Here is a 25,090-nt window from a genome sequence, read left to right as displayed (position 1 = left end):
CTACTGGGCCCGAACATGGCCCATCTTGGACTTTGGCACAAGAGAGTAGAGGGGGTATAAGGTGCATTGAGGAGCATATGTAAGCGGGGGAATGGTCCTGCTATTGTAGGGAACTTTCCTGGCTTCTGCACTACCCCGATGAAATGGGCTAGCGGAAGGGTCTGAGTCCTCGCTCCCGCTTCCTTTCCCCAGAGGCCTCCCTGCCCTTGAGGACTCCCCTTCCACTCTGCTGTCTGGCAGAGTCCTTGTAACCCCAACAAGGCTGGGCCCAGGATTCCTGGGGGGCTTGACCCCCAACCTTGCTGTGGTCACCTAGGAAAGGGGCTAGGGTGTCCCCACTCCAGGGTACTCTCTCTACACTGGACACTTCCCTGACCCACTGATCATTACATATGATTTAAAGCAAATACAATTGATTTAATCAACAATTGGTTTAAAAAGGAATAAGGAAAAATGGGAAAGGTTAAAGGAAAACACATCACCCTGCTCTGTGGCAGGGAACATTACAAATAGTGTCTCTAGAATGTCAGGACAATTCACAGTCTGTTTCTTGTAGGTCCCAGGCCGCCTTCTCAGGCCCTGGCTGTGCTGCAGGGATGCTGCGGGTTGGACACTTGCTCTGGTGGTGGCTACAAGTTCTCAGGCTCTAAGTCGTAGTCTAACTCCTTCTTCCCAGTGTTGCCCCCACCCTGTCGGGGTTACGATCACCCTCCAAGCCTGGCCTGCAGAGCCTCTTGGCTGAGGCCTCTCCCTGTGCTGGGCCCGCTGCCCAGAGTCCCCCTCACTCTCCCTAGCTGTTCACTGCACCCGGCGCCGGACTGTTCCAGCCCCAGCTCCACCACTCTGTCTCAGCACTGCTGCTGCTCTGCCTCCACCTCTCTGGGCTGCTTCTCTGGCCCCTCTGGCTCTGGTTGTTGCAGCTGTCCTCCCAGGGCAAGTCTACTCTCTCTGGGCTGCTTTTCTGGCCCCTCTGGATCTGGCACAGCTCTGCTCCCCAGCGCAGCTTGGGCCCCTGCTTTCTCCTTACCTCGGCCCCACTCTGTCCGACCGAGGCAATTCCAGCTTACACGGAGGGCGGGACCCTCTGGCCTCCTGACTCCCTGATTAGCCTGCCTGCCCTGTCATTCAGGCTGACCTGGAGCATTGGCCTCTCCCCATTGTTCCTGGGGAATGTCAGTCTCAGGGTCCTGATTCCCCATCGACCCTTCCCCTTTTGTACTGGGAGCTAGCCAACCAAAACATTCCCACTCAATGTTAGTAAGGGGGCAACAGTCCCCTTACACATACACTATGACAGGTACGAATCTGTCACAGTTTTCTCCTTCTCCAGAGCACGGGGGAGACAAGGAGGGAGCTTGTGATTCACAATCTCCCTCGTGGGCTGCTTCAAGGGCAGTGCAACAGCATGTTTCCCCTAACTATGGTCTGTGTCACATACTGATAGCCTACCTTTTATGAGCAAAGATGGAAAGGAGGCTGCACTAGTTTTGTGTATTGTTAATTACTCTTTACATATACAAACACAGAGTGCTTAAGCCTGCTCTTTGATTTGAGGATGTGAATCCCCATATGATCTTGTGTAAACAGTTGTTGCATAATCAGTTACTACTCTCTGGCATACCTGGAGCAAATTTTACAAAGTACAAGGAAAGGATGGGTCACATAGCTAAGAAAGGAAGAGGACTGAATCTGAGAAATGTATATAGATAACATTGTAGAATATATGCTAGTATGGAAAAAAAAATTCAAGATCGGGTGGACAGGACTGATTAAGTCTACACTGTGTACAAAATACTTACATTTGAATAGTATGAAATGGTGTTGTTACAGTGTAATTTCAAACCATTAAAGAATTAACTTGCTGAATTAGAAAACTTGCTGAATTAAAACTGGCCAATAGGTCCATTTTACAGCTACTGTATTTACTAACTAACCTCTCAAATTACATGAATGCTACTTTTTTTAATGACTAGGTACAAAAAAAACCTGATAAAATTGATGAAGATCTCCTTAGTGTTGGGGTTACAGAAGAAAAAGGAGCATGGGAATCCATTACAAGGTAACTGATGTTTGTTTTCACTTGGATCATGCCAATACAGCATGATTATAATAATTATTAGTTTATTATTTATAGTGTGGAAGCTCCCAAAATGTGACAGGGACTGTACAAACACATAAGAAAAGAAAGGCCTTACCCCAAAGAGTTTATCATTCAACAGACAAGAGAGATGAGCATAGAAACAAATATTCTTGGTGATATTAGGTAAATATTTTGTTGGATATTTTGTTTCCCTGTTCATCCCTCCATAACCTTTTCCAGATGCTCCAGCCAACTTGCTCCACCAATATGTGTTCTATCACCTTATGGCATAGACTCAACCTTCTTATGAGAATCAGGGGGTTAGAGAAATTAAAAAATCAGCTGTTAATATGGTACTCATGTATCAAATTGAACTCCTAAAGCAGACTATGATATGGCAATAATATGTCTGCAGACAAAGTTTGTGAAAACTGAGTGTTTCTACATTTTTTTCATCCAGGTATATATTAAAGCTTGAATTTAAATAATTTGGATTTGTTTTACAATTATGTAGTGATTCATAGGCCAGAAGGGCCCATTGTGATCATCAAGTCTAACCTCCTGTATAACACAAGCCATAGAACTTCCCCAAATAATTCCTAGAGCATATATTTTAGATATTTTTAAAATACATTTTAGATGTTTTAGATACAAATGTGATTGTATTAATTTACTCTGAGTAATGTATTATTTTTCAATAATATTATGTATGTGTTTCTGAAATTGAAAATGGAAATCACTAGGAAGATATGGAGCAAAGTCCAAAAACAAGGATGTAAGTAACTCATAATTCTTCTTTGAGTAGTGTCCTTGTGGGTGTTCCAGTGCAGGTGCACAATATGCCTCTTGTACCTTTTGATCAGAGATTTTCAGTAGCAGTGCCCTTTCGCCCCATGCATGTGCTCTAGATATGCTCATGCCCCGTACCAAGGATCTATAGAGCTGTGCAGGTGAATCTCACCTGGTTTCTTCTCAACTGCTCAACAGCCTGAGGTGGAGTATCCAGCTTAGCCTCAAGTTCTTAGTTCCAGTTCAGTTTATTTAGTTCTTTTGTTAATTATACTACTTTAGTTAATTGGAGGTTTTCTGATTATATTCCCTTTCCCCATCAACCCCCCTTTCTGAGGGGTTTGCCTTGGGAGTTGTCATCAACCTGGCATGCCAGAATCCCCATGATTCAAGCGTTGCCGTACCTGCTGGGAATCTACACCAGTGAGCAACAGATATGCCTGGTGTATCCACTATCTGGGACACACCCACATTCCAGCCAAGTGCAAGATCTACTCAGCTTTTAAAAGCATATTTTGAAAAAAAAACTAGATTAAATTTAGGCTCCTCATGACGGAAGGTTCCCTCTGACCAGCCTCAGATACAGCCCACAGACATAGACCTGGAACATTGGCCTCCAAGTGAGCACAGTGCCCCTTCAACCTCCCTACCTAGATCTTTGTGGGATAAGAACACAGAGGTACCAGTAGACGTCTCATGGGGAGGGAGTGCTGGCTCTCCTTATAGAAAGCCTAATTCAAAAAAAGGTTTGGTCACCATCAAGAATGACCATTTTGGAGACTTCAGGTTCCAGGAAGCTCTCTCTGGTATCAGGAGCTCTCAGAAGATCTTGAGGTCATCAAAGAACCCGTGATACCATGCAAACCTCAGTACTACAACATTGGTCTTTCTGAGGTCATCATCCTCAGTACCAGGACCATTGGCTGAACAAGATACTACTGTCAACATCCTCAGTACTGACACCAGTTAATCTGGAGCCTCATCCAGTCCTGGTAGAGATTTACCCCGTACTGCAGGAGCTTAGATTCTCCAAGGACTTGTCAGTGTCTGAGGTGCCACAATTTCTGGTTTTTTTAATGGTTATCAAACAATTGTTGGTGCTGAGATCTCCCAAGTCTCAGAGACCTTACCTTCCTCTGATATCATCAGCACTATATGGACAACCATTCTTGCCTTCAGTGTCTGCTTCTTCTCTAGACTATGCTGAAGACTCTTTTTCAGATTCCTAGATCTCTGTGCAGTGGTTCCCTACATACCGCCACAGAAACATTTTTCCAGACATCTTAACTGAGAAAGTTGTGCCCTTGGGGCTTCTACCTTTAGCCCCTTCTCACTGGTATGAGCAGCACTGAAGTCCTCCTGCCTACCTTATGATTACCACAATGGCTTTATTGTTACTGGTGGTAGCCTGTCATCAGCAAGTATCAAGGGCTCCTAGCTGTTCCTTGGGGAGCATCATGAAGGGCAGTCTCCTGCTCCGTCTCTCCCTTCTCAAGAGCCCCAACCAAATGAGGAGTCTTTTGAGGATCAATCGACTAAAGTGATCAAGGAGGTGACACCACAAACTAATATCTCCACCAGATGAGGCTGTGATACCTTCTCTTCCCTCTTACACTGACGATTTTAAACAGTTTCAGGAGCTGATGGAACAGATTGCTGACTCGCTTCAGATCCCACTGGAGAAGATGCAAGTGTCTCAACTTAAGCTCTTGGACATCCTCCACAGGACACCCTCTGGTTGCATAGCTTTACCAGTAAATGAGTCTCCACTGCGTCCTGCCAAAACTAGCTGGAGTCTGACAGATGCAAATAAAAAGTATTATGTTCCAGAAAAAAATACAAGTTTTTATTTTCACACCCTCCACCCAACTGTTTAGTTGTAGAGACTGTTAGTAAGCATGGTAGGCAATACTAACAGCATAATAACTCATATCATATGATAAAGACCAGAAGCCCTTCAACCTTGCTGGATGTAAAAACTACTCTTCCATAACGCCCCCCCCAGTTTAGAATAGTGAATTATCAGCTCTGATGGCAAAGATGGCACACCAACTACAATAAACTCAACACTTTTATTAATCATCTTCCCCCAGAACATTAGGAATAGTTCCAGGCTGAGTTCATAACTGACTCAGCTCTTAGCAAGCACCTGGTTGTGAGCTTCCCTAGATGTATCTGACATTGAAGCACCTTCCGTCTCTGCTTCTGTCATGCATCAAACATCTTGGATGAAGCAGTTGAGGTTTTCTAGGATGGTCCAAAATGCCATAAAAGACCTTCTTTTGATAGACTAAAACTTCTCAGTGAGTCTACTGATTAATCCATGCACACTATAAAGGATTTGAGGGCCACACTCAGATCTCTCAGTATATACACACCGGCAAATAAAAAATTTAATAGATCCCAACACAGAGATCCCATCCGTTCCAGTTCTCCGGCATTCATAGGCTGGCCGAACCACCTAAGAGATGGAGATACCAAAAAATGGTTGCAGTTTCAGGTCTTTTCGACACCACTCAATTTTGATGGCGTGGTCAAAGGCCCAGAACATCCCCACCTTGGGAATCTTCAGCTACGCCACACTACCCACCTCCCTCCCTTTGGAGGCAGTCTCTTCCATTTTTGAGCTGCATGGGAACAAAGTACATCCAACAAATGGGTTTTGAAAATTATAACATCAAGCTACTCCATCCATTTTACCTCCATCCCCTCATCCCACTCCTGTCCCTATCCCTTCTCAGGGACACTTCTCACAAACATTTGCTGAGACAGGAGACTACCTCTCTTCTAAGCATAGAGGCTGTAGAATCCGTTCCAGTCCACCACAGAGGGGAAGGGATTTTATTCCAAGTATTTTCTGGTTCCAAAAAAGAATGGTGGATGGAGATCAGTTTTAGATCTCATACTTCAAAACACCTTAGTGAAATCAGACATTCAGGATCATAGCTGTAATTCTATCATTAGATTCTGTGGATTGGTTAGCCATACATGATCTGAAGGTCGAGGATTGCAATCACCCCTCTCTCAAGAGGTTTCTTCATTTCAAACATGGCCAGCATCACTTCATGTATCAAGTACTCCCCTTTGGCCTCTCATCTGTGCCAAGAGTATTTTCCAAAGTCTGGCAGTAGTAGCCACTTATGTTTGTTGGCAGGGAATAATCATCTTCCCCTATCTCAACAATTGGCTATTAAAGAGCTGGTTGTACACCATATTTCTCTCTGCAATATAGCCAGCCATGTCCTTATCTGCAGCTTAGAACTTCAGCTCAATCAGAAAGTCCATTTTCATTCCAGTTGTACAGATAGACTTCATAGGATCTTCTCTGGATGCTGTAACATGTAGAGCTTACCTCCCTGTGGACAGATTTACAACACTGACAAGCCTTATTGCCAAGATTGAAATAAGCCCCCAGACAACAGCAAGAAGTTGCCTCCAACTGCTGGGTCATATGGCAGCTTGTACTTTCATAACACAACACACCAGGCTGCACCTTTGCTGCTTCCAGAGTTGTTGCAGAACAGTCTGTATCCTGAACAAACATGGTCTAGACAAGTTGGTATCTGTCCCTTGTCAGGGGATACACTCACACAGCTGGTGGAAAGACTTGTCCAGAGTCCAATGCATGATTTCCTTTCACCTAGCCTCCTCCTATTATCATCACAACTTCAGATGCGTCACGTATCCACTTCCTTCCCTTAACTGAACAAATTCATCAAAGTCATGCCAGATAACATAGCCTGCATGTTCTATATAAATCATCATGGAGAAGCAAGATTCCCCTCTCTTTATGCTGAAACAATAAAACAATGGAATTAGCGTATAGCCTATCACATTCTCATTTCAGCCTCTTAACCTCTCAGGCATGCAGAACACCATGGCAGGTGATCTGACCAAATACTTCTCCCAGGATTACAAGTGGGAACTGGACCCTTGGATTCTCAAACAGATTTTCCTGACCTGGTGGGTTTCCAAAAATGGACCTCTTTACAACTGCTGCCAACAGACAGTGCAAGAAATTCAGTTTGCTGGGGCATCTGAATCATCAGTCCTTGGAAGACACCTTTCTCATTCTTGGATAAGGGACTTTCTCTGTGCACATTCTCTGATACTATTAATTCTAAGGGTTTTGAACGAGATCAAACAAGACAAAGCCAGAGTCATTCTAGTTGCATCAGCTTGTCCAAGGCAAGTCTGGTACCCTTACCTGATTCACCTCGCTTCCTTTGCAGTGTTGACCATTTCCCATCTGCTGTCTCAGGATTCCAGTTGAACACTATCTAGACTTGGCCATCCTTCAACATAGAGCTTGGGTTTTCAATAGTTCTCTGGGGTAGAGGTTTCTTATGTGACAGAGATACAAGAGGTCCTATTAAACCGCAGAAAGAAGTCTATTCGAAATACTTAGCTTCAAAACTGGCTCTGGGAAGAAGGATAAAGGAGTTTGAGATGAAAGTTGTGTTCTCAGCCATCCTCCCTGTTGAAGGAAAAGGCCCAGGTAGGTACCGTCGAATTGTGGAGGTAAATGCATGGTTACACAGGTGATGTTGGAGAGAGGGCTTTGGATTTCTCAACCATGGGGTGTTGTTCCGGGAAGAAGGATTGCTAGGAAGAGATGGGATCCACCTAACAAAGAGAGGGAAGAGTATCTTTGCAGGCAGGCTTGCTAACCTAGTCAGGAGGGCTTTAAACGAGGTTCAGCAGGGAACGGTGGCCTAAGCCCTGAGGTAAGTGGGGAAGTGGAATACCAGGAGGAAACAAAAGGAGGAGGGTGCAGTAGGGGAGGCCTCCTGATTCACACTGAGAAAGCAGGGCAATCGGTTAGGTATCTTAGGTGCATTTACACGAACGCAAGAAGCCTGGGAAACAAGCAGGAAGAATTGGAGGTCCTGGCACAGTCAAAGAACTCTGATGTGATTGAAATAACAGAGACTTCGTGGTGTAGCTCACATGACTGGAGCACTGTCATGGATGGATATAAACTGTTCAGGAAGGGCAGGCAGGGGAGGAAAGGTGGAGGAGTTTCACTGTACGTAAGAGAGCGGTATGATTGCTCAGAGCTCCAGTATGAAACTAGAGAAAATCCTGTTGAGAGTCTTTGTGTTAAGTTCAGAAGCGAGAGCAACAAGGGTGATGTCGTGGTGGGTGTGTGCTATAGGCCACCGGACCAGGAAGATGAGGTAGATGAGGCTTTCTTCAGACAATTGACTGAAATTTCCAGAACACAGGCCCTGGTTCTAAGGGGGGACTTCAATCACCCTGACATCTGCTGGGAGAGCAATACAGCAGTGCACAGACAATCCAGGAAGTTTTTGGAGAGTGTTGGGGACAACTTCTTGGTGCAACTACTGGAGGAACCAACCAGGGACCATTCTCCTCTTGACCTGCTGCTTACAAACAGGGAAGAATTGGTAGGGGAAGTAGCAATGGGTGGCAGCCTAGGCAGCAGTGACCATGAGATGGTTGAAGAAAGGAGAGTAGCAAAATATGGACCCTGGACTTCAGAAAAGCAGGCTTTGACTCCCTTAGGGAACTGATGGTCAGGATCCCCTAGGAGGCTAATATGAGGGAGAAAGGAGTCCAGGAAAGCTGGTTGTATTTTAAAGAAACCTTATTGAGGGCGCAGGAACAAACCATTCCGATGTGAAGAAAGAATAGCAAATATGGCAGGCGACCAGCTTGGCTTAACACTGAAATCTTCTGTGAGCTTAAACACAAAAAGGAAGCTTACAAAAAGTGGAAACTTGGTCAGATGACTACGCAGAGGTATAAAAATATTGCTTGAGCATGCAGAGGTGTAATCAGGAAGGCCAAAACACAACTGGAGTTGCAGCTAGCAAGGGATGTGAAGGGTAACAAGAAGGGTTTCTACAGGTATGTTAGCAACAAAAAAAAGGTCAGGGAAAATGTGGGACCCCTAATGAATGGGGGAGGCAACCTAGTGTCAGATGATGTGGAAAAAGCTGAAGTACTCAATGCTTTTTTTGCCTCAGTCTTCACAGACAAGGTCAGCTCCCACACTGCTGTCCTGGGCAACACAGTATGGGGAGGTGGTGAGCAGCCCTCAGTGGTGAAAGAACGGGTTAAGGACTATTTAGAAAAGCTGGATGTGCACAAGTCTATGGGTCCAGATCTAATGCATCTGAGGGTGCTGGGGGAATTGTCTGATGTGATTGCAGAGCCATTGGCCATTATCTCTGGGAACTTGTGGCGATCGGGGGAGGGCCCAGACAATTGGAAAAAGGCAAATATAGTGCCCACCTTTAAAAAAGGGAAGAAGGAGAACCCGGGGAACTACAGACTGGTCAGCCTCACCTCAGTCCCTGGAAAAATCATGGAGCAGGTCCTCAAGGAAACCATTTTGAAGTACTTGGAGGAGAGGAAGGTGATCAGGAACAGTCAACATGGATTCACCAAGGGCAAGTCATGCCTAACCAACCTGATTGCCTTCTACGATGAGATAACTGGCTCTGTGGATATGGGGAAAGCGATAGATGTGATATATCTTGACTTTAGCAAAGCTTTTCATACAGTCTCCCACAGTATTCTTGCCAGCAAGTTAAAGAAGTATGGGCTGGATGAATGGACTATAAGGTGGATAGAAAGCTGGCTAGATGGTTGGGCTCAACAGGTAGTGATCAATGGTTCCATGTCTATTTGGCATCCGATATCAAGCGGAATGCCATGGGGCCGGTCCTGAGGCCAGTTTTGTTCAACGTCTTCGTTAATGATCTGGACGATGGGATAGATTGCACCCTCAGCAAGTTCGCAGATGACACTAAGCTAGGGGGAGAGGTAGATACACTGGAGGGTAAGGATAGGTCTAGAGTGACCTAGACAAATTGGAGGATTGGGCCAGAAGAAATCTGATGAGGTTCAACAAGGACAAGTGCAAGTCCTGCACTTAGGATGGAAGAATCCCATGCTCCGCTTCAGGCTGGGGACCAACTGGCTAAGCAGCAGTTCTGCAGAAAAGGACCTGGGGATTACAGTGGATGAGAAGTTGGATATGAGTCAGCAGTGTTCCCTTGTCACCAAGAAGGCTAACTGCATACTGGCCTGCATTAGTAGGAGCATTGCCAGCAGATCAAGGGAAGTGATTATTCCCCTCTATTTGGCACTGGTGAGACCACATCTGGAGTATTGCATCCAGTTTTGGGCCCGCCACTACAGAAAGGATGTGGACAAATTGGAGGGCAACAAAAATGATCAGGGGGCTGGGGCACATGACTTACAAGGAGAGGCTGAGGGAACTGGTCTTATTTAGTCTGAAGAAGAGAAGAGAGAGAGGATTTGAAAGCAGCCTTCAACTGCCTGAATGGGGGTTCCAAAGAGGATGGAGCTTAGCTGTTCTCAGAGGTGGCAGGTGACAGAAAAAGGAGCAATAGTCTCAAGTTGCAGTGGGGGAGGTCTAAGTTGGATATTAGGAAACACTGTTTCACTAGGAGGGTGGTGAAGCACTGGAATGGGTTACCTAAGGAGGTGGTGGAATCTCCTTCCTTAGAGGTTTTTAAGGTCAGGCTTGACAAAGCCCTGGCTGGGATGGTTTAGTTGGTGTTGGTCCTGCTTTGAGTAGGGGGTTGGACTAGATGTCCTCCTGAGGTCTCTTCCAACCCTAATCTTCTTTGATTCTATGAATTGGTGTACACTTCCCTCTTTGCTGTTCTTGATTGCCTGTTGGATTTAAAGAGGTCAGATCTTTCCATGAGTTCAGTCAGAGTTTTTATTTGACAGCTATTACAGCCTTTCATTCTCCTGTGAGGGATTCTCAGTCTTTGTTCATCCCACTTTGAGCCACTAGCTAAGTCTTCTCTGCTGCACTTACCAAGGAAAACATTCATTCTCTGTGGCCATCTTTTCTGCTTGTGTAGTCAGGAAACTAGGATCATTAATAGGTGACTTTCCCTCGCCTATTTGCTATTCTCTTCAAGAATAAGGTATCATTATGCCCATGTCCCAAGTTTGTACCTAAAATATTCTCTGATTTCCAAATTAACCATGTTATCCATCTTCCTGTGTTTTTCCCCCCAATGCCACACCAATATTAGAAGGGCACTAGCCTTCTATTTGGACTGTTCAGAAAGTCCTTTGGACTATTTATCTCAGTTGTGACCAGATCTAAAGGATCCATGATCTCTACACAAAGACTTTCAAAGTGGATTTGTGGGTTGTTACCGGGCTGCTAATGTTCAGCCCCCTTGAATAGCTCATTCTAGAAGATCCCAAGCTAACTCCATGACACTATAAAGAAAATGTGTCAACTCCTGAAATTTGCAAAGCGGCAACCTGGACATCAATGCATTTTTTTTTCAAACACTGAAGTCTGGTATGTGCCTGTAAATCAAAAGCTGCTGTTGGCATGACAGTCCCTCTGTATTGGATCCAGCTCCAAAGCTGTTCCTCTTTCAGGGGATACTGCTTCGGGGTCACCTCAAGTGGAGAACCCATGAGGACATTATGACACACTGTGCCTTAGGGGAAAACACTGTATCCCCACGTTCATCCTTATAATATGGTTGTGTGGTATCCAATGCAAAGTTTGTCATGTCGGGTGTCTTCAGAAGGCTCATGATGCACTGAGCATTGTTGTTATAGTAATGTTATAGGTTGTAATTCCATGTATATAGTTATGAGACTGAAAATGTGTCTTCATGGCTTAAAACAAGCCCAGGAAAAAAACTTTCCAGGAGCAGAGGCCCAGGCAAAATTCTCCAAGAGCAGAGGGGCTGTTCACACATCATCAGGGCATGTATGGGACAAACCCAGCCCAGCCTCACAGGAACAAAGGACACTGGCCTAGGCAGCAACAGAGGATCTGTTGGACTCTTGAGTGAGTCATCCCCCATCCCTTCATCATGGGACCGTGATGAGGTAATGCTCACCTGACTCTGAAAGGATGGGGAGGGCAAAACCAAGAGGGAAGAAAGGACATGATAAAAAGGAGAGACGTTTGCCATGCACGCGCTCTCTCTCTCTCTCTCTCTCTCTTTTCCACGTACATCTGCAGACCACCACCAAGTGACTGAAGTGCTGATCAAAGGAGAGAACCTGGCTGAAGGGCAACCAGCCAGCCTGTGGTGAGAAGCATCTAAGTTTGTAAGGGCACTGACAGTGTTAAGATCAACTTAGAATGCGTTTTGCTTGTATTTCATTTGACCAAATATGACTTCTTGTGCTTTGACTTATAATCACTTAAAATCTATCTTTTGTAGTTAATACATTTATTTATTCTACCTGAGGCAGTGTGTTTGGTTTGGAGCATGTCAGAGACTCCCCTTGGGTTAAGAAGCCTGGTGCATATCAATTTCTTTGTTAAATTGACAAACTCATATAAGCTTGCAGTGTCCTGCAAGCATAACTGGACACTGCAAGACAGAGGCTCCTAGGGTTGCGTCTGGGACAAGAGATATTGGCTAGCATCATTCAGTTGCACAATCCAAGCAGCTTATGTGCCAAAGGCTGTGCATGAACAGCCCCAGAGTGGGGGTTCTCACAGCTGAGCAGGGTAAGGCTGTCTCCCAGAGTCAAGGATTGGAGTGACCTAGCAGATCACCAGTCCAGATAACACCAGGGGAATGTCCAAGACACTACTCACCTTGTGCAGTAGCTGGAGTTCTTCAAGATGTGCGTCTCTGAGTGCTTCACTACCTTCCCTCCTTCCCTTCTGCATCAGAGTTTCACAGGATTTCATGGTAGAGAAGGAACTGAGGGCTGTTTACCTGCATAGCTTTGTATATTCTTGTATGGGACATGAGAATGTCTAGAGTCCATGTGCAGGCTGAATACGCACTGTTACCAAAAAATTCCAATCAAAGGCTCATGAGGTGCATGCACAGCTGAAGTGGAGCATACACAGGACACACATCTCAAAGAACTCCAGTTCTTATTTGAGCGCTTGCTCGTGTTCATTCCACATTAGGTGTGCATGTGCCACACCATTGCCAGAGCTTTTTCCCTCAGTGGTATCTGTCAAGCTGACTTTAGTGGCCTCTGATGCCACATGCTCATGTGCTGGCATAAGGGGTGCTGCTGGCCTCGCACCCTCTCAGTTCCTTCTTACCGCCCAAGATGGTTACTGGAAGATCTCTTCTTGCTTTGGTAAGGTGTTTTTCAGCGGTTTTCTTCTCTGTAATTTAGTTTATTAGTATTGTAAATGGTATTAGTGTAGATAGCCCCCCTCCTTTAGCATAGAGGAGCTTCCTTCCCTCCTGGGGCCAGACATACCCCAGGCTTCAAACTTTGTGCCTCTTGTGGCAAGCCTATGTCAGTGAGCGATCCACACTCCAGTTGTCTGAAGTGTCTGGGAGAGGCTCACATTTGAAAGTGCTGTCAGATTTTTTGGAACTTTAAGCCTCATATGAAGAAAGACAGAGAGACTAGACCGAGGGCTATCCTAATGGAAGCCACTCTTAGACCTGCAAAGCGCACTTCTGGCACCGTGCATTTCTTGGCACTGTTTTCCAACTCCTGTGCCGAGGAAGAAACTTAAGAAGCAGCACTCCAAAAGAACAGGTTTCAGAGTAACAGCCGTGTTAGTCTGTATTCGCAAAAAGAAAAGGAGTACTTGTGGCACCTTAGAGACTAACCAATTTATTTGAGCATGAGCTTTCGTGAGCTACAGCTCACTTCATCGGATGCATGCTGTGGAAACTGCAGCAGACTTTATATATACACAGAGAATATGAAAAAATACCTCCTCCCACCCCACTGTCCAGCTGGTAATAGCTTATCTAAAGTGATCATCAGGTGGGCCATTTCCAGCACAAATCCAGGTTTTCTCACATCCCCCCCACCCCCATACACACACAGACTCACTCTCCTGCTGGTAATAGCTCATCCAAACTGACCACTCTCCAAGTTTAAATCTGAGCTATTACCAGCAGGAGAGTGAGTCTGTGTGTGTATGGGGGTGGGGGAGATGTGAGAAAACCTGGATTTGTGCTGGAAATGGCCCACCTTAATTATGCACATTGTAGGGAGAATGGTCACTTTGGATGAGCTATTACCAGCAGGATAGTGAGTTTGTGTGTGTGGTTTTTGGGAGGGGGGTGAGGGGGTGAGAGAACCTGGATTTGTGCAGGAAATGGCCCAACTTTATTATCATGCACATTGTGTAAAGAGTTGTCACTTTGGATGGGCTATCACCAGCAGGAGAGTGAATTTGTGTGGGGGGGGTGGAGGGTGAGAAAACCTGGATTTGTGCTGGAAATGGCCCACCTGATGATCACTTTAGATAAGCTATTACCAGCAGGACAGTGGGGTGGGAGGAGGTATTTTTTCATATTCTCTGTGTATATATAAAGTCTGCTGCAGTTTCCACGGCATGCATCCGATGAAGTGAGCTGTAGCTCACGAAAGCTCATGCTCAAATAAATTGGTTAGTCTCTAAGGTGCCACAAGTACTCCTTTACTCCAAAAGAAGGCATTCTCGCATGCCAAAGAAAGGCAAACAAGGGGAAGGCAGTGGAGTGCAACCCACATTGGGCACTCCTCCACCCCCAGTACCATGGCAGCACCATTGAATCTACCTAGAGCAGGGTGGGCAAACTTTTTGGACTGAGGGCCACATCGAGGTTCCAAAACTGTATGGAGGGCTGGGTAGGGAAGGCTGTGCCTCCCCAAACCCTAACCCTATCCATCCCCTCCCACTTCCCGCCCCCTGACTGCCCCCCCTCAGAACCCCAGACCCATCCAACCCCCCCTACTGCTTGTCCCCTGACCGCCGCCTCCTGGGACCCACTGCCCCCATGAGACCCCACTCCCTGTCCAATCCCCCCTGCTCCCTGACAGGCCCCCCGGAGCCCCCCCCATCTAACCCCCCCCAAATCCCCTTTCAGAATGTGGCCCTGCAAACATGGGCGGAGGACTCAGGAGGAGCAGGTGCAGCCACGCAGCCGGAGAGAAGCGGCAGTTTCCCCTTCAAAGCGCCACTTCTCTCCAGCCGGCTGCACTGCCACCTGGTGCTCTGCCTGTGTTTGCCGCGCTCCCGCCATCCGCACCACCCGTCTGCTCCCCTGAGGATGCAGGTGAGCCTCCCTTCCTGCTCTCCCCTGCCCCTGCAGTGCAGCCCCCTCCTGCGCTGGCAGCGCGGAGTGCTGATGCTGCAGAGGAGGGGGGATACCAGCGGAGGGCCTGGAAGGATAGAGTCCCTGGCTGGGAGCTCAAGGGCTGGGCAGGACAGGCCCGCGGGCCGTAGATTGCGCAGCTCTGACCTCGAGGAACGATGAGTCCAGTGCAGAACGCCCTGCAATGCCTGGAAGTTATCACAGCGCCAGAGGAATTACAGTGCCTTCTACGCGGGAAACCTTTGCAGCAGCCAAGAACTTGTTATCGCTCCTGGTACCGCCTACCCCGATGGGACAGCTGCTGGCTCTGATGAGCATGAGCAGGAGAGAGCATGGTGCTCAGAGATCCTTTCTGGCACTGAGACCTTTGTTACCTTCCTGGGGCAGGCTGACCCTCCTTTCTTCTGCAAGGTTGTCCCCAGTCCAGCACCAGTCCCAGGATCCTTGGCACCATACAGCGAAAGTGAGGGGTACTACTCTCCCATGGTCACTTCAGGAGGACTCTGTTAGAATCTGAGGTGATCCATCCCAAGAACTGCCACTGGTTCCCTATGTTCCACTGGATCCCGATGCAGGTCCCCCACGGGTACCTGGGCAGGTGGACAGTGGCCTATTCAGTGTCCATTCTGGAAACCATAGGACTTTCCCCCAGTACTGGGTCCGTTGTCTCGGCATCCAAGAGACAGATTTCTGCACCGCTCTGCTTGGACCTGGACCCTGGTACTGAACCTGGTACCAGTACACAGGACGTGACCCCAGTGGAAGTAATAGAGGCAGAAGAAGAGAAGGCTCTCCCTCCGGCACAGGCCTCCTCCTCCTCCCCAGATGAGGCCGTCTTGGGACCAAGAGGCTTGCTGCCACAAGATAACTTTAGAACCCACCAGGAGCTTCTAAAGAGGATAGAAGCTAACCTGGGACTAGAGGTTGAGGAGCTCAAGGAGTATTCCTGCAGCCTCATTGACATTTTGGCTGCAGCAGCACCATCTAAGGTGGCCCTACCCATTAACGTGGCCATAATGGGTCCAATCAGAGCCATGTGGCAAATCCCATCTTCTCTCTTTGAAGAGGGCAGAGAAGAAATACTATGTGTCAGCCAAGGAGTACGAGTACTTATACTCTCTCTAGTCATATCAGCGGCCAATGAGAGGGATAGACAAGTCCAAGCACTTGCTACCCCCAAACAGAAAGACTTAAGGAAACTCAATTTTTGGCAGAAAAATTTATTCAACAGGTGGACTACAGCTGTGTATCTCAAACCAGCAAGTCCTTCTGGGGAGGTACAATTACAACATGTGGGACTTCTTGTTGAAATTTAAAGACTTGTTGCTGCAGGACTTCAGGCAAGAGTTCTCCACTTTCTTAGAGGAGGGAAAGAACATAGCGAAAGCCTCACTCCAGGCAGCACTGGATGTAGCCGACGCAGCAGCTAGAAGGATGGCCTCTGCAGTGACCATGAGATGACGCTCTTGGCTGCAGTACTGAGGGCTACCTCAGGAGGTCCAGCATTGATCCAGGACAACAAAGTCAGACAACATTTGCAAACTGTTCGATGATTTTATGATTTCAACAGAAAGCAGTTGGACTAATTGCATCAGGGTCTGCCCTGATGGAGCATCAGCAAGGACCGGAAAGCATTCTGGTGTTGTGCAAAAAATAAAAGGCGTTGCACCTCGCGCTATTTGGATACCCAGCTTTTTACACTGAGAGGTGTAAGAGGCAAAAGATATTGAATCAGGTCTTCACAGTGGTCTGAACACAGCAGTAACGCTCGTTAATTTTATTAAATCCAGAGCAACAAACTCGAGGTGTTTTGCTTCACTTTGAGGAGGTGGGTACAGAGCACCATTCCTTGCTCATGTGTACAGAGGTGAGATGCTTCCGCATATATTAATCTCAAGGAAGAGTTATGTACTTAGCTGATAAAAAACGTGAACTTGCCGAAGTGCTGAAAGATAAAGTGTGGCTGGCAAAACTGGGTAACCTCGCAGACATATTCAGTGAAATGCTATGCAAGGTGGAAACACTAATTTTTATTGCCCAGTGTGAAAGAATTGAGGTATTCAGAAGAAAACTACAACTCTGGAAAGTTCATTTCTGGGGGGCCACTACTGATATGTTTCTTTCATTCAGGAACGAAACACTGACTTTGACATAATTAAACCTCAGCTAGCAGCACATCTGTCTGGTCTGCTTAACAAATTTAATGCTTATTTTCCCAAACTCACAACAGAACAAGCTGCTACACACATGTGCACTACAAATCCCTTGAGTGAGAACATTGAAGCTAAACTTTCATCCAGTGTCCCAGCAAAACTGTTGGAAGTGCTCATTGACATTTCGTCAGACAGCTCCCTCAGAATCAGGTTCAAAGAAATGCCACTGGAGAAATTTTGGTGTGTGTGTTCCAATGAATATATCACTGTTTCTTCTGCAGCGCTGAAAGTTTTGATCTCCTTTAGTACCACCTGCTTATGCAAAGCCAGATTTTCAGCCATTACATCAATGAAAACAAAGTATTGAACCACGATTGACATTGACCATGACATGTGCGTGTGCTTGTCAAAGATACCCCCAATCATTTTGACTGAAGTGTTGATCAGCACCAGCAACAAGTTTCACACTTGGTAAATAAAAAAAATCAGTTTTATTTTTTATTTTTGTACCTATATTGTTTTCTCTCTCTCTCTCTATATATATATATATATAGTGTTTGTTTAACTGTATACCAGTCCATTTAATACATCCATTTTAATCTATTGGATATGCAGAAAAACAGGTGTGGCACAGGTAGGCTGTGGAGTTTTTATAGCATTTGTGGGGAGGGGGGACTCAGAAAGAAAAAAGTTAAGAACCCCTGGACTAGGTGATCTAATATAGATATAAAAAATCCTAACTTTTATTATTCACATTTCAAATATGCAGGTGGACATAATAATCAGGGCTGGTAGCATCATCTGTTTTACGGTTGCCTAATGCTTCCCATTATGAGCCTGTTTTCAGTTAGTAACTTAGTTAACCTTTAACTATTTGGGATACAAATTTCCATGCTGTGTTCTGCCATTTCTGAGAATGAGGCTAGGGAAGAAAATTCTAATGACCTTTTCTTTTAAATGCTATAGCACCCCCATGCTTTACAGCAAGAACTTAGTCTGGCAGGGGGTGGCCTTCGTATCAGAAGCCTTTTGAAATCTCATGAAAATCCACCCAAATTTAGCCAATATATAAGCCTTTGAAAAATTATATTTTGCATATGCTCAGTAGAGATTTGCCTAACCTCTAAAATCTACGAAGATTCCATTTTCCCTGGGCATGTTCTATCCCCTCACAACTCATAGTGCTAACCAGACTACACATGCACCATCCCCACAGAGTGACAACATGCTCCAACTCAAGTCTATGGGGGGGATGTCACCATGCCTCAGTGGGTCACAACTGAGAATACCGGATTCAGGACAAACTGCTGAGAAATGGGGTAGACTTACCCCAAAACTGTTCGTTATTCTTCCATAAGATATACCATGCCAGTGACAAAAGTAAACTTCCATCTCACCACATTGGCTAACAAGAAGTCAGAAGTGCAGTCTCCTTAGGTATTCCAATCCTTGTTTCGACACACAGACACTAGACTTAATGATGAGTGGTTATTTAAAACCAGTTTCATCAACCAAAGAGTTCTTCTTCCAGAATGTTTTGATATGAAGACATCAAGAGATGGAAAATCCACCACTTCCCTTAGAAGTTTGTTCCAGGGGTTAATCACTCTGTCAAAAATTTCAAATATGAATTTGTCTGGCTTCAGCTTCCAGCCATTGGTTCTTGTTATACCTTTCTTCATTAAAGAGCTCTTTAGTACCTAGTATTTTCTGTGTATGAAAATACCTATACACTGTAATCAAATTATCTTTTTGATAAGCTAAGCAGGTTGAACTCGAAATCTCTCATTAAAAGACATTTTCTCCAGCATTTGAATAATTTTTTTGGCTCTTTTCTGCACCGTCTCCAGTTTCTGCAGTCTAGATGAAAATGTCTGAATAGAACTAAAAAGGAAAAGAAAACGGTTATGGAAAAAAATCTGTAGACTTTAGATCCACAATGAGCTTTCATCTAAGGAATATGGCAGGGGAAATACCTATGAAAATTTCCCTCTCAGATTTCTGCTGGGTGGAATTTTAACCCAATTAACACAACAGAAGGACTCCTCAGTTCCAGTTTCCAGCTCCATCCCAGGCTGGAGCAGCTGATAGTAGCTATTACATGGAAATTCCTTCTGAGCCTCCTGTGATGTGCTGACGTGCTTGTACTTTTCCACAAACTGTGTTGAGGGCTTTGCTTGAAATAATGAGTTTCCCTCGACATGGGAGAAGCTATAAAAGGCCCTCGAAACATCTCCATTTTGCCTCTTTCCTGCTCTGATCTCTGGACTATGGACTTTAACTAACAGGAGCATTACAACCAATGGATTGAGGACCTTCCAATCTTTTAGATGTTACCAGAGACATTATAAGTCAGCAGTTTATGTCATCACTGCTTCAAACCTGATACAGGAACTCTGCAATTGTTGTGCGTACTTGATTCCTTTGACCATTTTAACTCTGTCCTCTTTCTTTTCTCTTATAAATAAATCTTTAGATATTAGATACTAAAAGATTGGCAAAAGCATGATTATTGGGTAAGATCTGAATTATATATTGACCTGGGTATGTGGCTGTGGCTGGATCAGAAGAACCCTTTGTTGATGAAACTGGTTTTAAATAACCACTCATCGTTAAGTCTAGTGTCTGGGTGTCGAAACAAGGATTGGGATACCTAAGGAGACTGCATTTCTGACATAAGTTATTAGACTGCATTTCTGACGTGAGTTATTAGACTTATTATGTGGGCAACTGGGTGAAATGTAACTGCCTGTAATATGCAGGAGGTCAGACTCGATCTGTTGGTCCCTTCTGGTCTTAAACTCTATGAATCTCTGAACCTTAATTTTACCCTTTTGTTAGCATCTCTTATAATACTAATTATGTGGTCATAGCCTATACTTTCTACAGGACATCCACACTCCTGTCTTCATCATTCAGAGTGCAAGTATATGGTGCATGGTGGATATGGTAGTGTAGAGAATAAGACAGGGGTCCTGTAGATATGTATCTTATCCTTGGCAATGTTCTGTTTGCAATTTTCACTTGTAATTTGGCAATACATGCAAATTTTAAAAGGTTTAACGGAGAGCACATTTGAGCTTCCAGGAGACTGGATGAATGACAGTTAGTGAATGAGGCTGTGGTCCACTCACTGAACAATGATTATAAAAACAAATATTACTCATTCACAATCACTCTGTCTCATTCGCTGTGCACTGAATAGAAAAATCACTGGGCCTTCTGGAAAAATCGTATGTGTTCATGTAATTTTAAAGACAGTATTGTAATGCATATGCAAAACATGGGGGCAGATTTGAGCTGGTAGAGAAACCATTACTTGCAATTCTTTCAATATAGAACCCTGCTATTAATGTAGTTGTTTGGGTGGCTTATAGTCTTTGTCCTTCTCCCTAGTTACAGAGCCTATAACAGATATTTATTTTTTAAGTTTTTCAGATCTTCAAACAGAAGAAAAAGAGAAGAAAAAGTATGTTCTAAATATTTTTTCGGTTGCTTCAGGCCATTTATATGAACGCTTTTTAAGGTAATTTAAGCAAAAGGGAAAACTTAGGAATTTACTGGGAATACTCTAAAAGTTCATCAAAAAGTTAAAGAGTTTTTAGGAAGTATGGCTATTACTTCCTAAAATAATAGTAGGAATAATAACATTGCATAGAAAAAATGTACACAGGAAGGATCACATTTACTTTTGGTTCAACTATTGAATAATACTAGAGGTCAAATTGATCCAATATAGGTGTGTTCAAGAATATCATATCTTTCTCTTTTAAAGAAAATCTTTTTTAATGCTATCCATCAATGTATTTGATAAATATGAACACCAAAAGGCCAAAATCAGCCCTAGTGTATCCAGTTATAACTCCACAACTTCACTGGAGTCGTATCTGTTTAGATAATGGCTGAATGTGGCCCAAAATCTACATACTATCATGTGATGGCCCATTCCCTACATATACTAATACTACTGTATCCACAGGTTAATGATTTGATAAATCATAATTGTTTTAAGAGAATAATTATAGTGTGTTGTCAGACTGCTTAGAATACTTTTGTTCACAGATTTTTTGAAACAATTGACCAAGACTATTGCCATTGTGCGTGCTGTTACAGGGGTAACTGTACCTCTATCCTCTCTCTGAGTGCATCCCCTCAGAATGGAATTCTGTAATTCTCCCACTCCTATGACTAGTCTACACTAGAAGCGATACAGCAGCGCAGCTGCACCGCTGTAGTGTGTCTGGTGAAGATGCTCATGCTGATGGGAGAGAGCTCTCCAGTCACCATAATAAAACCACCTCCGCAAGAGGCAGTAGCTGTGTCAGGGGGAGAACCTCTCCTGCCGACATAGCTTTATCCACACCTGCAGTTAGGTTGGTGTAACTTACATCGTTCAGGAGGGTGGCTTATTCACATCGTGGAGCAACATAAGTTACACTGACGTAAGTGGTGTGTACAAGCCCTTAGACTCGTCCCAGGGCTGCAGTATCTTGTGGATCAACTGTTCTTACTTAGCAGGTCTGACTGAGCTTGGACACCTGCAGTTCTTCCCTCCAGAAATCTGTAAACAGTGAACTACAATGATTCAAAACAGCCTTCTTAAAATAAAATTATTCATTTTGCAGGAGGAACAAAGCATTTAGAGAAAACTGTTTATACCCATGTCTTTCTTACCGAGAGGCGTACCATCCCCTGATAGTAACCTAGGCAGGACTAACTTCTTCAGACTCCTCTGGCAGGCTGTCACGTATCTCAGTCTTGTTTCCCCAAGCAACTCTTCCGTCTCTCTTGAGAATGTTAGTTTTAAACCTGCCACCGTTCTTTTGATTTTCTGCTTTGCTAGGCCTTTTTCTGTCCCTTACACTGTCAGTATTCACTGAAGGGTGGCTTATCTTGAGCCATTCTGTCTCCTTCCTGCTTGTTTTTTCTTACAGTCCCTATTAAACTAAACCAATACCGTCATACAGTAAACATCCCAATAACCAAGTTAACACACAGTATTTATGAATTATTAGAGAGCAGCTCCATTTCAGTCACATGTGCATTTACCTGAGGATAGACCCTGTTAGTCGACCCATGTTTATTTAAACACTGTTCCTTCTAATGTGGTTTAAATACAGTTTAGCCAGTGTGGTGTAGACTGAGCTGTCTAAAAGCGGTCTAGAAAAATCTATGCCAGAATGCAGTTTATGATCATGGAAGTCACACCTTGCTTAAACTGTGTTGGCAAGAATCATAAATAGAATCAGGTTTGCTGCAAGCTTTTATTTCTAATATATAATGGGTCTTAAAACTGTAAAATCCCTTTTGATGTTATGGTTGAAATGTGATTTCATGATTATATTAATTTGTTTATTATAGACTTTTCTTTCCACAGAATTATGATGCTTTCCGTTCTGCGTCATACCAAGACACCTGTTAAATTTTGGTTTCTGAAAAATTATCTTTCTCCTACATTTAAGGTAAGTGTAATGTCCCTCTTTCATTGTGCTTGTATTGTTAATAACAGAGTAGTAAAATGAATAACAATGCATTGTCACTTTTACTGAATTTCATATTTTTATCATTAGAATAGATTTTAAAAATCACCAAATTAATTAAAATAACTACATTATGGAAACATTAATATCAAAGTTTTTAAACAGCCATTATATAAGATCTTTTTTTTTCTTCTGAAACCAAGGTAGAATGGGTACATTTTAAAAGTTTCTTATATTCTGACAGATTATATCATCTTGAGAAAAATACTTATAGTTGGGAATACCACTAGAATTATGGAAATTGTCAGAGCAGCAGAAACACTTTAAGTGTACCAATTGTACCACATTTTTTTTTAAGTAACAGCCGTGTTAGTCTGTATTCGCAAAAAGAAAAGGAGTACTTGTGGCACCTTAGAGACTAACCAATTTATTTGAGCATAAGCTTTTGTGAGCTACAGCTCACTTCATCGGATGCATACTGTGGAAAGTACAGAAGATCTTTCTATACACACAAAGCATGAAAAATGGGTGTTTACCACTACAAAAGGTTTTCTCTCCCCCCATCCCACTCCTGCTGGTAATAGCTTATCTAAAGTGATCACTCTCCTTACAACGTGTTTGATAATCAAGTTGGGCCATTGGATTTGTGCTGGAAATGGCCCAGCTTAATTATCATACACATTGTAAGGAGAGTGATCACTTTAGATAAGCTATTACCAGCAGGAGAGTGGGGTGGGAGGAGAGAAAGCCTTTTGTAGTGGTAAACACCCATTTTTTCATGCTTTGTGTGTATAAAAAGATCTTCCACAGTATGCATCCGATGAAGTGAGCTGTAGCTCACAAAAGCTTATGCTCAAATAAATTGGTTAGTCTCTAAGGTGCCACAAGTACTCCTTTTCTCTTTACAGAAGTGTTTCACTTTTAGAGCCAGCTGCAAGGCTGAACTGAAAGGATCTTGTCATTGTAGTTAATTTTATTTTGCATCAGACTCCATTTTTAAAACATTTTTGTGCATAATCGTGGTGTTAGTCAGTATGTCCTGACCCTAAAAGATTAAAAAAAAAATCACTTGGGGACATTAAAAAAAAGGAAATGTAATGTGGGGTAGGGGGATATATATAGGCTAGAGACAATAAGAATGGTTATAATTAAGAGAGCATTATCCATTGGTTAACTTATAGAAATGGGAGTTAGGAGTTATGGGTTAGGGTATCAACAATGCCAGCTTTGCTGTGTGACCTAGCCCAAGTCACTTAATCTCTGTGCATATTGCACTGCATAAAGTTTTGTTTATTCTTTTTCCATTTCTAGGAGATTATTCCTCACATGGCGAAAGAATATGGATTCCAGTATGAACTGGTACAGTATAAGTGGCCCCGCTGGCTTCATCAACAGACTGAAAAGCAAAGAATTATCTGGGGTTACAAAATTCTTTTTCTAGATGTTCTTTTTCCGCTGGCTGTGGACAAAATAATATTTGTTGATGCCGACCAGGTAAGAAACAATTTAGAAAAATACATCTGAAAGCAGGGTTTTGCATTGGTTCATGTCAACCCTTACCATCCCTGTAGATATCCTGTATCAGATATTGATCTCATCAGGTCTCAATAACTGGATTGGCCATCACTAAGCATTACTGAAGGTGCTGCATGATGTGGTGTTCAAAATTCAGTATGCAGCACTTTTTACTCATTAATGAAGTAATACCTTCACACCATAGACTTGGAGCCATTGTGCTGTCTCAAATGGATGTGGTGCTGAAGTTTTGATCAGGTGGTCATTAAAATTCCCAGGATACTTTTTGTAAGTGTTTTGGTGCTGAATAGATACGGTTTGTAAAGCATCTTCAGAACCTTTCTGAAAGGTAAGGGTATTATATGGCCTAGATTTGCAAATGTGACTAATGATCTGAGTGGCATAATTTTTGAGCGGCCAAACTGACGTACCTAACAGGTCCTGATTTTCAGAACGGAGGTGCTCATCACTTTTGGGAAATCATGCCTCTTTGAGGTGTGTCAGGTTGGGCATCCAAAAATGCTGGTTTATAAATCGAAGATGATGCTTTTTACTTATTATTTCTTTTAGTTATTAAATATGATCAGGCTTGGTAGAATTCAATTTTTATAATTTTGGCATCTATATATTTTTGTTTTAAAGCCTTTTTGCCTATTTGTATCCATTTAAATTTTCACTATTGTGCAAAATTATAGGGTTTAAGCATATTTTAATTTTTGTTGATTTAAAGTTTTGAAGTTGCAGGAAATTAGTAGGGTGTGTCAGGCAATTATTTAGTGACAGTAGACACAGATTCAAAATTAAATTTTTTACAACTATTAAACACACTGTCAATATCACAGGTCAAAATATATAAAGTACACATCTTTAAATCAAACTCTTAATTCTCAAGTAGCATTTTTCTTATTTTGCCTGTCTGTAAGTTTAGATTATTATTGATGGAAATATGTTTTAATTAGTTTGGCTGTGTATGGTGAAATTGATGTTTACTGACATTTACCAATAAAA

At 43.6% G+C, this 25,090-nt stretch overlaps 1 protein-coding gene across 3 annotated transcripts in view; it reads left to right on the top strand.

Moving 5' to 3' along the window:
* Positions 1-25,090, top strand: part of UGGT2 (UDP-glucose glycoprotein glucosyltransferase 2) — a 301,272-nt gene that overhangs the window by 243,148 nt on the left and 33,034 nt on the right. Inside the window, exons 31-34 of one of the 3 annotated variants that reach the window (XM_073348024.1) lie at positions 1,974-2,059; positions 20,518-20,556; positions 22,465-22,549; positions 23,879-24,061. In XM_073348024.1, coding sequence (XP_073204125.1) covers positions 1,974-2,059; positions 20,518-20,556; positions 22,465-22,549; positions 23,879-24,061 — 393 coding nt within the window. Of the gene's footprint in view, positions 1-1,973; positions 2,060-11,876; positions 11,910-20,517; positions 20,614-22,464; positions 22,550-23,878; positions 24,062-25,090 lie in introns of those variants that run through there. The other 2 variants (XM_073348019.1, XM_073348032.1) reach the window with 2 other exon arrangements.

This window comes from Lepidochelys kempii, chromosome 1 (assembly GCF_965140265.1).
Source record: "Lepidochelys kempii isolate rLepKem1 chromosome 1, rLepKem1.hap2, whole genome shotgun sequence".
Taxonomy (NCBI): Eukaryota; Metazoa; Chordata; order Testudines; family Cheloniidae; genus Lepidochelys; species Lepidochelys kempii.
This window is presented reverse-complemented; position numbering and strand designations above follow the sequence as displayed.